The sequence below is a fragment of the Peromyscus maniculatus genome, chromosome 1 (assembly GCF_049852395.1).
Source record: "Peromyscus maniculatus bairdii isolate BWxNUB_F1_BW_parent chromosome 1, HU_Pman_BW_mat_3.1, whole genome shotgun sequence".
NCBI lineage: Eukaryota > Metazoa > Chordata > Mammalia > Rodentia > Cricetidae > Peromyscus > Peromyscus maniculatus.
In genome coordinates this window covers 139,161,127-139,174,479 of record NC_134852.1, presented here as the reverse complement: position 1 = coordinate 139,174,479, position 13,353 = coordinate 139,161,127, and the positions used below count along the sequence as shown (strand labels likewise).

The 13,353-nt window shown below is 43.0% G+C and overlaps 1 protein-coding gene across 3 annotated transcripts in view; it reads left to right on the top strand.

Moving 5' to 3' along the window:
- Mcmbp (minichromosome maintenance complex binding protein) overlaps window positions 1-13,353 on the top strand; it is a 54,115-nt gene that overhangs the window by 23,749 nt on the left and 17,013 nt on the right. For all 3 annotated transcript variants that reach the window (XM_076553551.1, XM_076553544.1, XM_076553549.1), the window contains exons 5-8: window positions 407-508; window positions 5,013-5,157; window positions 9,438-9,589; window positions 11,732-11,832. In XM_076553551.1, coding sequence (XP_076409666.1) covers window positions 407-508; window positions 5,013-5,157; window positions 9,438-9,589; window positions 11,732-11,832 — 500 coding nt within the window. The remainder of the gene's footprint in view (window positions 1-406; window positions 509-5,012; window positions 5,158-9,437; window positions 9,590-11,731; window positions 11,833-13,353) is intronic.

The window sequence follows — 13,353 nt, the reverse complement described above, 5'->3', positions numbered from 1 at the left end:
ACTTGGGAGGCTGATGCAGGAGGATTGCTAAATGTTAGAGCCCAACACAGCTAGAGTGACAACCCACCCCCACCCCACCCCAGAAAAAGAAGAAAGGAAAGAAGGTAGTTTTGGAAGCATAGCGTGTTGTGGTGGCAGCATCTGCCTTCACCGTGCTTCCTGGTACTCGGGAGTCTGAGGTGGAGGACTGCAAAGTCCATGCGAGCCAGAGCTGTGTACAGAGGGGCTGGCTCAAAAATAATAATAATAATAATAATAATAAATAATAATAATAATAATAATAAATAAAATTGAAATGAATTGCTTGTTAATTACATTAACTTGAGGTAACAACATTTATTTTGATTTTATTATATGAAAATTATTTTTCTTAACAAAATTAAAAATGCTTTTCTGTATATTACAGCCTCAACAAGAGCTTGACTTAAGCTCTCCACGATCTACCACCGCAGAAAGACAGACCTTCTACTGTGTCCCAGTGCCTGGGGAATCTTCATGGGTCAAAGAGATATCCTTCATCTCAACCTTACTATCTGCTGAATGAGTCTTAATTTTTTTTTCTTAATTTAAATGATCACTGTTCAGACTAGATTTGTAATCTTTTTACCTTGGTGACTTTAGTTAGGAAAAAATGTTTTCTTTAGTAAGACATAAATTTAAGTATCCATCACAGAAAAATATCTAAATTATGATACATCCCTATAGTGAAATACTATTAAAATAGATTGAGATAGGTTTATAGGTACTTAAGTATTATGATAATAAGAAAAGTGTACAATTTTGAATTAGAATGCATTCTAATTTTTCAAGTTTTTTAAGTTTTGTATGTGTGTGTTTCTGCGCGAGTTTATGTGTACTACATGCTCACAGGAGCCGATGGAGAAGCTGAAAGAGAATTACACATCCTTTTGAACTGGAGTTATAGGTGGTTGAGTGGGTACTGGGAACAGAACCTGGGTCCTCTTCAAGAGCAGCCAGTGTTCTTAACTACTAAGCCATCTCTCCAGCCCTAGTAAGCTGTATCTTCGAATACATGTTTCAATCATTTAGTTAAAGCTGTTCAGTTTAGGGGGGTGGTTTGTTTTGTTGGTGGTTATGTTTTTTTATTTTGTTTTAAAGATTTATTTATTTAGTGTACATTGGGTTTTTGCCTGCATGTATGAGGTTGTTGGATCCTCTGGAACTGGAGTTACAGACCGTTGTGAGCTGCTGTGTAGGTGCTGGGAATTGAATCCGGGTCCTTTGGAAGAGCAGCCAGTGCTCTTAATCAGTGGTTATGTTTTGAGGCAAGGTCTAATACAGCTCAGTGCAGGCCTTCAGCTCCTGGTCCTCCTCCAACTGCTGGGATTACATCCTGAGCCTCCAAGCCTGGCCAAACTTGGACCTTTTAAACCTTTGCATAGTGTTTTCTGTCTCCTTTAGTGCAAATGGGTTCTCCGGTTTTGGTTCTTTGGTCCTCAGTGCTTGCTTTATTTTTCTTCCCCTGAAGACAAATGTTGCCAGGAGTTTGCCAAATGCCCTCTCTAATGCTCTCTGGTTTCTGCCTCCTTTGATTCCTACCCTTTCCTTTTATCTCTTTCTGTCTGTGTTTAGCTTTTCTTTCTTTTCCTTTTTGTAGAGCTGAGGATTGGATCCAGCCCCTTTTGCGTGGTAGGTAAGCACTCTGCCCCTGACCTGCATCTGCAGCCCCGGAGTTTGTTTTTCTGGTTCTTGAGCGAAACACTCAGTTACCAATTTCAGGTTCTCTGGTATTGGCAGTTAGAATAAATAAATTCTTTTAATATTAGAGCATTAAATCCCTCTAATCACCGCTTCCTTGTGATCTCTTGATCTCTGACGTCTCAACAGTGTCATTCTGTGGTCTCCCTCTCTTTCTTTTTCTGTCATCATGTATTTCATTTGTCTATAAACTGTAGAGCCCCTGTTACTGGAATTTGTTTGTTTATGTGTAGGTTTTTTTTTTTTTTTTTTTTTTTTGCCTACATGTGTGTCTGTGCACCAGGGGCTTGCCTTGTGCTCTCAGAGGCTAGAAGGGGATATTAGATCCCCTGGGGCCGGAGTTGGAGTTAAGGACAGTTATCGGCCACTGCATGGACGCTGGGGATGGAAGCAAGACCCTCTCGAAGAGCAGCCAGTGCTCTTGACCATTGAGTCATCTTCCCAGCCTGCTTTAAATTAATTCATTTCTTTCCTTCCTCATCTATTTGTAAGGAAATGTTTAGGAGAGGGCATTGACTACCCAGGAGCTGGAGTAACAGGCAGTTGTGAGTCGTCTGATGTTAGTGCAGGGAAATGAACTCTGGCCCTCTGTAGAAAACACAGTAGGTACTCCTAACTGCTGAGCCATCTCTCTGGCCCTTTGTTTTAACAGTCACCTGTCTTCTGTATAAACTGAGAAGAAGCTACATCATTTATACTTGTGAACATACTCACTATCTCCGATTCTCTTTGTGTGAAATTATTTCCCTTAGACCCTCCCCCTCCTTTTTTTTTTATTTTTTTTTAAGAACAAGTCTGAGGGTGGTGAATTCCTTCATGAAAGTTCAACTCTTTTCAGCTTCCATTTTTGACGGAGATTTTCATGAAATGTAAAGTTCTTGACTGACACACTTTGTTCAGCCGTGTTTTAATGATAGAGTGCCGCTCTCTCGGCCTCCGCTCCTTCCTGCTGAAAGGTTAGCTATCGTTCTCATTATCCCTTTGTGGAGTGTGTCTTTTGTGCTCTTTGCTGCTTCTCAGACCATCTCTCTCTTTTGTTGGCAGCCTTTTAACTATGGCGTGCCTGGGTGTGGATTTTTCGGTTTGGGAGTTTGGGGGTCCCCCTGCCCTTTTCTTGGGAAATGTGCTTCTCTTAATTGGGTTTTGTTGAACTTTCCAGTTTGTGAATATTTTTCAGCAACAAATTTAGGCATTTCTTCAAATATTTTTTTCTGTCCTAATCTCAGTATGTGAAACACGGATTAGACTGAATGAGTGAGAGTGTGTGTGTGTGTGTGTGTGTGTGTGTGTGTGTGTGAGAGAGAGAGAGAGAGAGAGGGGGGGGGGGGGGGGAGGGAGGGGGAGGGGGGGAAGTGCTGGAGTTTGTTTGTTGTTTGTTAATGCATGCTCTGGGGAAGCAAGCTCTATGGTCTGAGCTCTCTTCCCAGCCCTTTTTTGGAATGTCAGTCACATAATTATAAGACTACCTGATCTTTTATTTTCATAGTCATCTTTTGTTCATTTTTGCTTGTTTGTGTTTTAAATCCCCTTGCTAGAAGTTGAGCCCAATTCCTTAGAAGCAGGCAAAGCATTCTCCCACCGAGCACACCCACTTATTGGAGTTTTGTTTTGTTGTTTGATGGTTTTTTGGTTTTTTGTGGGGTTTTTTTTGCCTCATTCTGCTTTAGTTGGATTGTTAATGTTAACCTGTGTTCAGGTTCCCTCCTTTGTAGTTGGTTTGTTTTCCCTCCATCCCTGTCTGTGATCAGGCCACTGGTGTCTGTGTGTTTTGAGTGGTCTGGGGTGGGGCAGGGTCACAGGTAGGTAATTTGGGGTTTGTTGTTGTTTCCCTCATTTCACATTGTCTATTTTCAGATTCATTTTCCATCTGGTTATTTCAGTGTTTCTATTTCTCTGTGAATATTCCTCATCTGTTTACTCATCATCTTTTGGTTTTTGAGATAGTATTTTGTGTATCCTAAACTGGGCTTGAATTTGCCTTATCTCCAAGAATGACGCTGAATTTCTGATCATCCTGTCTCCACCTCTAGAGTGCTGGGATTACAGGCTTGCACCTCCACACCTGCTTATGGAGTGGTGGGGGTTAACTCAGGGCTTTATGCAGCTAGGCAACTGTTCTACCAACTGAGCTACATCTCTAGCTCCGTCCTTTAATATTTCAAGTTACCTCTCTGTTAAATCTTACCCACTAATTCCAGAGTCCCTTATCTCTGGGTTTACTTGCTCTGATTTAAAAATCTGATACTAGGTCAGATTTTCTGTTTCTTTACTTAACTACTATTTTATTATCTGCTAAAAAGCAGTATTGTAGTAGAGTTGAGTTTTCTATCTTCTAAGGTGTTGAATTTGTTTTTAGCAGTTGGTATGTTGGATCACGTTTTTCTTGTCAGGGAGTGGTTTAGGAATTGATCAAGATAGGTTATAGAGTTACTCCTGTTCCACAAGACATAGTCCCTCAACAACAACGTGGGCTATCTAGCTCTTAAATGCCTGGGATGTTCTGCCAGGTCCATGTGTGATGCTTGCGTGCGGTCTCCATTTAAGTTCTCAGCTAGGCCTTCAGGAACGAGAAACTTGAGTTAGAATCTGCAGCTTGGTGCTTGGCTAGAGAGAAAGTTTCCTGGGTCTACTGTCTATAGCTGCTTCCTCTGGATACCCTTTTGCAAATTTCTGCTGCTTCTGTGACTCTGAGCTCTGGCCTTTGTTTCCTCCATCCAGCAAGAGAAAGAACTCTACTCATCTTAGCTACAGTGTGGAAAGCCCTCCTGCAGCCAGAAGGATGTGAAGTTTTTCCTTGGGCTGTGTCTCCTTATTCAAGGATCTTCACTGTTGTCCAGTGCCTCCAGACAGATACTTCATCTGTGCTGTCCGGTCTTGTTTTCACTGAGAGGAGGTGGACGACACCCTCTTACTTTCATGACAAAAACTAGCAGTCCAGCCTCCTTTCAGAAGTCCTTAGGAGCAGAGAGATGACTCAGCTAATCAGAACACTGGCTGGTCTGGCAGAGGACCTGGGTTTGGTTCCCAGTGTCCACATAGCTACTCAGAATGGCTTGTAATTCCAGGTCCAGGGAGTCTTGACACCCTCTTCTGGCTTCCAAGGGCAATGCATGCATGTGATATACAAATATACTTGTAAGCAAAACTCATAAACATAAAAATAAACAAATCTTTAAAAAGTACTTCCTTTTAACTGAATTGTCAAACTGGTGATGTTTTATAACCATGTGATTAGCATGATTTAGGATTATAATCTGGTTCAAGATGATTGCCTTCTTAACCTTTTATTTAACGCCTATGTCAATGCAAACCAAGCTCGAGTCAGTCCCTCAACTTCCTATACTCCCAGTCGGCACAAGAGGAGTTATGAAGATGATGAAGATATGGACCTACAGCCCAGTAAACAGAAAGACCAGCATGCAGGTGCCCGGCAGGCAGGTAATGTATGCCCTCAGCTTCCTCCTGACATCTGGGTTTGTTTTCAGGGTTGCTGCCTAATGTAGTTCTAGACTGGGAACTGGTGTGGTGTAATAACCTCAGTTCACATTCATCATAAGTGGATGGTGTTGGTCATAGTGAAGCTGGGCAGGAGAACTTTGGCCTTGAAGGTATGAGGCCCTGATTCCATTCCTAGCAACTGGGGTGGGTGTATTGTGGATACTTTTGAGCATTTTTACAGTGAGTACTCTTTGGAAAGCTGCTCTAATGGATGCTTTTAGTTTCAAGTGGTTGACTGGAAAAAGATCTTTTCTGTCTTCATACTTGTTGTCCCAATTCTTGAACAATAGAATGCATAGTCGTACTTTTTAGTCACCCTGAAAGTGACTTAGCTGAAAACATCCTTCCTTGCTTTCTTTTTAGAACCATGATATTTCTGTTGATTTTTGTTGTTGTTGTTGTTATTGTTTGTTTTGTTTTGTTTTTCAAGACAAAGTTGCTCTGTGTAACAACAGCTCTGGCTGTCCTGGAAATAGCTCTGTTGACCAGGCTGGCCTTGAACTCTCAGACTCACAGAAATCCACCTGCCTCCTGCATACATCACCACCACCACCAGGCTTCTGTTGAATTTTTTAAGGCCAGAAATATCAAAGGAAAAAATGCAAATTGCAAGATGAATTTGTAATTAATTTTTTCTTAAGTACAGCTAATTCTTTTATTTTGGGGGTGGGGGAGTGCTTTTTTTTTTTTGTTTTGTTTTTCTAGATAGGGTTTCTCTGTGTAGCTCTGGCTGTCTTGGAACTCACTCTGTAGTCCAGGCTAGCCTCAGACTCAGAGATCTGCCTGCCTCTGCCTCCAGAATGCTGGGATTAAAGGGGTGTGCCACCACCCCAGGTTCAAGTACAGCTAATTCTAATGCACCCTGGAGACAGCAGTTGATGCTGTCCAAGAGCTTAAGAATTCTGAATCTCGCCGGGCAGTGGTGGCGCACACCTTTAATCCCAGCATTCGGGAGGCAGAGCCAGGTGAATCTCTGTGAGTTCGAGGCCAGCCTGGGCTACCAAGTGAGCTCCAGGAAAGGTGCAAAGCTACACGGAGAAACCCTGTCTCGAAAAACCAAAAAAAAAAAAAAAAAAAAAAAAAGAATTCTGAATCTCCATGTGTTCTTTCTTTCATTCTTGGACTTAATGAACAGTGACTTTCGTCATATGGCGAGTAGACAAGTTTGCCTTCCTTCTTCTTTTTGCGCTGGTCACTTCCCCTCAAAAGTGAGAATCTGTCTTTAAGGTAGGGTTGAGAGAGCTTATTGCACAGTCAAGAATATAAAGCTATAATGATAAATTTCATTTGGCTGTATTGTGGATTGGCATTTGTAATTGTGTTTTATAGAGTTAGAATACTGATTTCGTTTGTTTTTGTTTTTTGAGACAAGGTTTCTCTGTGTATCCCTGGCTGTTCTGAACTCATTCTATAGACCAGATGGCCTCAAACTCACAGAGATCCCCTGCCTCTGCCTCCTGAGTGCTGGGATTAAAAGTGTGCGCCACCACCACCGGGCTAATGCTAGTTAGCATTTTAATGTTTTTAAAATTGGAGTTTTTATAGGTGGTGAACACAGAAGGGGTAGTATTCCTTATCCCTAAAGTTCACTCGGGTTGGCAGTGTGTTGTAAGTGACCACTGAGTCCAGGGAATGTGGTGGTTTTCTTTCTCTTCACTCTTGCAGGCGCTGCTTCTGTTTCTTCCCATCTGTCTGAGTACTGAGGACTTGCAAGGTTTTGTACATTGATGCAGCGTGCTGCGTGTTAATTTCTAGGTTTTTCTTTCAGGCTATGTAGAATTTTTAAACTTCCTCTCTTGAGATCAGTAGAGTAAGGCAGCATTGTGAGAAGTGATACAGAGAAATTCCATAACTTCAATAGTGACATCCATGTTTTTTTTTTTCTTTTTGGTTTTTGGGTTTTCGAGACAGGGTTTCTATGTGTAACAACAGGGTTTCTCTGTGTAATAGCCCTGGCTGTCCTGGAACTCACTTTGTAGACCAGGCTAGCCTCAAACTCACAGAGCTCTGTCTGCCTCTGCCTCCCAAGTGCTGGATTAAAGGCATGTACGACCACACCTGGTTTAATATTTATTTATTTATTCATTCATTCATTCATTTACTTTAGTTTTTGAGACAGGGTTTCTCTGTGTAGCCCTGGCTCTCCTGGAACTCCGTAGACCAGATGGGCCTTGAACTCAGAGATCCATCTGCCTCTGCCTTCAAGTGCTAGGATTGATTAAAGGCGTTAGTTTTTATTTTTACATTTATTAATTCTGTGTATATGTGTGGGTATCTTTGATATCTAAAGAACAGATGCTGTACTGACAACAGAAAACCTTGGGAGACATAGTCTTTTCCTATTTTTCAGGATGATAAAGTCACATAAAAAGAAATCCATTTACCAGATATTCAGACAGAGTCCAGGTTGATGAGAACCTGACCACCCCAGTTTGTAGTCCTCAGAACCAGTTATTCATTCTGTGTATCTATTCCTGGCTTTCAGCACAACCCAAGTAACAATATTGAAATTAATTTAGGATTTTTTAAAATTTATTTTCTCTTTGTGACTTTTTGCCTGCCTGTATGTCTGTACACCACATGAATGCTCACACAGGTTAGAAGAGGGTATGAGATCCCTGGAACTGGAGTTAGGGGTGATTGTGAGTCACCTTGTGGGTGCTGGGAACTGGGTCCTCTGCAAGAGCAGCCAGTTCTTTAACCCTTGAACTGTTTCCAGACCCTGAAATTAATTTATATATATATATATTTTTTTTTTAAATATATAATTTTTAAACATATATAATTTATATATATATTTGTCATTTATTTTTAAGGTTTTTGACAGGGTCTTACTGTGCAGCCCTGGTTGTCTTAGAGCTCATTATGTAGAAGAGGCTAGCCTCAGACTCAGATCCTCATGCCTTTGCCTCCACAGTGCCAGGATTACAGGCTTGTGCTACCCTCCCTGGCTAAGATTGTTTTTTAAATACATTTTTCCCTCCCTCCAAACCCTCTTGAATGCCCCCCCTGCTCGCCTTCAAGTTTATGGCTTCTTTCAATCAACCGTTACTGTGTGTGTGTGTGTGTGTGTGTGTGTGTGTGTGTGTGTGTGTGTGTGTGTGTATTCCTAAATATAACCTGTTGAGTGCATATAAGGTTAATTGTATATATGTTTTCAGGCATGACTGTGTGGCATTAGACAAACAATTTGTGTGCCCTTGCCTGGGGAGGGCCACCTTTTCTGTTCCCAGCTTTACTCAGTTGCATGTACTTCTTTGTATAGGATTGAAGTCTTAGGGGCTTTTCCCATGCAATCTGGCATGTTTGTCGGTGTCCTTGTTCAGCTCACATTTAGGCAGTCATGTTGGAGAGACTTCACAGATGGAATTTGCAGTTTTTCTAGGAGACACAATCTCACTGCAAGGTTGCTGATTCTCTGGCTCTTACAACCTCTCTGCCGCCTCGTCTACAAGTTCCTGCGCCTTGGGTGCAGGAGTTGTTGTGTCGATGCATCCATTGCATTTGGTTGGTTGTGGTTTTCTGTGGTGTCTTCCTCTGTTACAGAAGAGAGACGACACTTACGTGTGGGTGTAAGGATAACTCTATAGATTGTCATTAGGGATTATGCTGGATTAGTAAAGTAGGCTGTAGATTCTCCTTTAGTGACCTTAACTTCACTAGCAGTTAGCTAGGTTTCCAGGCGTGGTCCCCTCTTGTTGAGTGGGTGTCAAGTCCCATTAGAGAGCTGTTGGTTACACCAAGGTGTGTGTGCCACTGCTGCACTCTTAGGGTCATCATGTCACTCCGGTTGTTGATGGGGTTCCTAAGTGTCATAGCTGGGTGGGATGAAATTAACTTTTAAAAGTTCTTACATGAGTAACTACATCTGTTTTCATCTGAAATCCTAATACTTAGGAGACTAAGACAGGAGGATGACCTATAGAGTCCAGTGCCAGCCTGTACTACAGTGAGACCCTGTCTCAAAAAAAGAAAAGAAACAAAATACCTCCATTATATTTGATGGAGTAGTTTGTTGTCATTTCATAGTAAGTAAGGAATTAAATATTTTAGGTGTGTATCTGTCTTTGTTCTGGGATAAGTCAAACAATGTTATTAAAACTGGACATGAGCCTTTTTCAACTCACAAACATGATTTATGTCAAACTTGAAAAGCGCTTTTGGAATGTTCTTTTTTGGGGGGCTTAGAAGTGACCTCATGCAATGCTGTTTGCGCCTAGGGGGCCTTGGTGGCCTTCACTGGTGCGGAGAGCCAAAGCGCTTAGAGACGGAGGCTTCCGCCGGGCAGCTGCCGAGCTCCGTGAACCTCTCCTCCCCGTTCGACCTGAACTTCCCCTTGCCAGGAGAGAAGGGCCCCGCCTGCCTCGTTAAGGTACAGCCTTTCCCAGCTCTCTCTCTCCACAGACGGTGCTACCTCAGAAAGGAAGCATTAGGAAAGCCTCTGCATTTGCTTGAATTGTCTTTTGTCACTATAACAGATTATTTCAGATTTAGACATTTACAACAATAAAAGTTATTTTACACGTTTAGGCCATCAGTCTGACATGAGAAATGGATAAAACCAGGTACCCAGAGGCCATGTTCTCTTCTGGAGGTCTACAGGAGCAGAGGGAGGGAAGGATCTGGTAGTCTTTCGCCTCATCCAGCTTTGAGAGGCTGCCTACATTCCATCTTTAAGACAGCAACACTACATCTTTCTGACCATGTTTGTTTGTTTTTGTTTTTTTTTTTTTTTAAGACAGGGTTTCTCTGTGTAGCTTTGTGCCTTTCCTGGAACTCACTTGGTAGCCCAGGCTGGCCTTGAACTCACAGAGATCCGCCTGGCTCTGCCTCCCGAGTGCTGGGATTAAAGGCATGCGCCACCACCGCCCGGCCTGACCATATTTTTTTATATCGCATTTCCATCAGAAAAGGTTCTCTCTTTGACACTGAGCCCACTTAGATGATCCAGGCTATCAACACCTCGGGGTCCTTGAACACCACACCAAGTTCCTTTTGCATGTGAAGTAACATACTTAGCATTCCAGTGGTTGGGCTATAACCATCTTTGGGGACTCCTTAGTTTGGCTACCACAACATTCTTAAAGAATTGGCCAATGTGGAGCCAATGGTGTCATGGCAGATGCCTATAATAGAGGAAGAAGGGTGGAGAATTCAAACCCAATCTGAGCTACATAGTGAGACCCTGTGTCTTAGTCAGCGTCACTATTGCCGTGATAAAACACCATGACCAAAAGCAGGTTGGGTAGGAAAGAGTTTAGTTAGCTTATACTTGCATATTAGTTCATCATCAAAGGAAGTCGGGACAGGAACTTAAGTGTGGGAGGCCAGCTCCCACCTTTTAAAAGGGTTCCTATGAGGAGGAGAGAGGGATAAGAAAATTTTAGATAGAAAGATAGTGAAGAGGAGAAAGACAGAAACACAGGACAGCTTCGGGAGAACCTGGGTCAAAACCCACCAGCCCCTTCTGCCTCTTCAAAAGGGGCTTTTTATAACAATGTCAAGGGGCAGGGCAAAAAGACCTCCTCCTGGCTAGATCAAAGCACACCATACAGCCAAGTGTAGACCCTTCCAAACACCTGGTAACCACGCCCGTGGTCAAATCATCCCCTTATGCAGCCCTGCTGGGTGAAGCAAGCTCAAATTCTCGGATCCTGAGTAAGTTCTCACTAGGAAACCTCTGTGAGTCTCTACAAGAAACCTGGAGGCAGAAGCTGATGCAGAGGCCATTCGAGAAGTGCCTGCTCCTCATGGCTTGCTGCTTTCTTATAGCACCCAGGACCACCAGCCCAGGGGTGGCTCCACCCACAATAGATTGGACCCTCCCACATCAAACACTAATTAAGAAAATGCCCTACAGGGTTGCCTAGAGCCCAGTCCTATGGAGGCATTTTCTCAATTGAGACTCCTTCCTCACTGATGACTCTAGTTTGTGTCAAGTTGACATAAAACTAGCTAGTGCACCGTTTCACAAAACCAGGGGGAAAAAGTCATTCAAAAGTGGAACAACTTTAAAATTCATATCTATTTCCTTCCTATGTCATTTCTGACTTTATAATATTTTTTCCGCTATTTTGCCTTTCTTTTCAAAATCCACTTCTCACTTGTATTTAAAATAAAGGGTGTTGCATCACATGCCTGTAATCCCACCATTCTAGAAGCTGAGATAGGAAGATCAAGAATTCAAGGCTAGCCTGAGCTACAGTAACATGGCCCCGATGCAGAAACTAACTTAAATTGATTGTAGTGTCATATACCATCAGTTCCCACACTTGGGAGGTAGAGACCTGAGGATTGCTTTGAGTCTAAAGTCAGTGTGTGCCACATAGCAAGTATTAGACCAGCCAGGTAGGCTCTGTGGACATGCCCGGCTCTGGTTTAGCTTTTGGCTGATGGCCAGCCTCTGTGGGAGCGTGGTTGTTGACATGCTTGCTGTTTCTCTGGCTGGCGGGCGGGTACCTGGCTGCTCTTGGTTATGTCATTCAGTGTTAACCTGATTTTGTGTTGTCCTCAGGTCTATGAAGATTGGGATTGCTTCAAAGTCAACGATGTTCTAGAGTTATATGGTGTGCTGTCTGTGGATCCTGTCCTGAGCATACTGAATAATGAAGAAAGGTGAGTCTGTGTGCTAGGTTTTTCTTTGTTACTTTTTCATTGGATATAATTTCAGAACAGTGGCAGGTGGTTACAAAGAACTTCCTTTCCTGTCTTCAGATTTACCAGTTGCCACCACCCATGCCCCATGTGCTTGTCATTACTGCTCTTTATGGGCCACCGTCACTCCAACCCTGCAACCTTTCGATACGGGAATTAGCCAGGCTACATCAGTCTTCCCAGTGCTGTGCCACCGACGCTTGAGAGTGTCGTTAATATCCATCGCTCAGTTAAGATGGTGTCTCCTGTCCTTTTAGTGCCTTTCACTTTGGTAGCTCGAATCCTAATTGGTCTTAATAAAAGCCCAGAACCAGATTATCAGGGTAAATGTTGAAAGATCTATAAAGGAGCCAGCCACTAGAGAGTCTTCTTACCTCCACCAAATCCTCAGCCGGAAAGGGGTCAAGCTCCTGTCTCCACCCACCTTATCACTTTCTTTCTGCCCAGCCATTTCACTTCTTGTTTCCTCCTCCTAAGTGCTGGGATTAAAGGTGTGTGCCACCACCGCCTGGCAAAATGTGTAGCCCAGGCTGGCCTCAAACTCGTGATCCAACTCGTGATCCAACTCGTGATCCTCCTGCCTCCACCTCTTTCAGCAAATCCTACCACCACCACCACAACCGGCATCATTAATAATTTGAAAGATACTTTTATTTATGTGAAGATATGAATGTCTGGTGTCGGTTGACTTGTGTCTCTCAGAGGCTCTTCATTAATTTGTCTCTGCAACAGTAGCCATTTTTTACTGTGTCCCTCCTACAGTAGTTAGTCAAGTAATTTTATGTCAGTATGGACCAATGGAATTTCATTTTATTCAATATTAGTCTGTCATTTGAGGCTCAGATTTTCCCAGATCCAGCTAGTAGGAGCCACAGTGAACAAGCTGTATGCAGCATACTTTTTTTTCTTTTTTTAAATATTTATTTATTTATTATGTGTACAATGTTCTGTCTGCACGCCAGAAAGAGGGAGCCAGATCTCATTACAGATGGTTGTAAGCCATTATGTGGTTGCTGGGAATTGAACTCAGGACCTCTGCAAGAGCAGCCAGTGCTCTTAACCTCTGAGCCATGTCTCCAGCCCACAGCATACTTTCTTTTGGCCACCAGCCAGCTCCCAAATCATGACACAGAGGTGTATTATTAGTTACGAATGCTCGTCCTTTAGCTCATGAAAAGCCATGAATTTGCTGTGCATGGTGATACACATATACAATCCCGGCACTTGGAAGGCTGAGATAGAAAGAAGTGAGTTCTAGACCAGCTTGGGCTGCGTAGTGTGGAAAAAGCCCTGAGTTCACACTCCTCGGCACAGGCTCTGTCTCTGCACTGTCTTTCTCTAGTTGTCTGCTCACTGTCCTCAGTGTGTCACACAGAAGAGATTTCCAGAACTGGTGAGCAGGGCCACTCTAGGAAGAGCCTCAGGGTTGAGCATCAGTGTCTGTTTCCAATCAGCGTGCCACTGTGTGGACCAGGCTGGCCT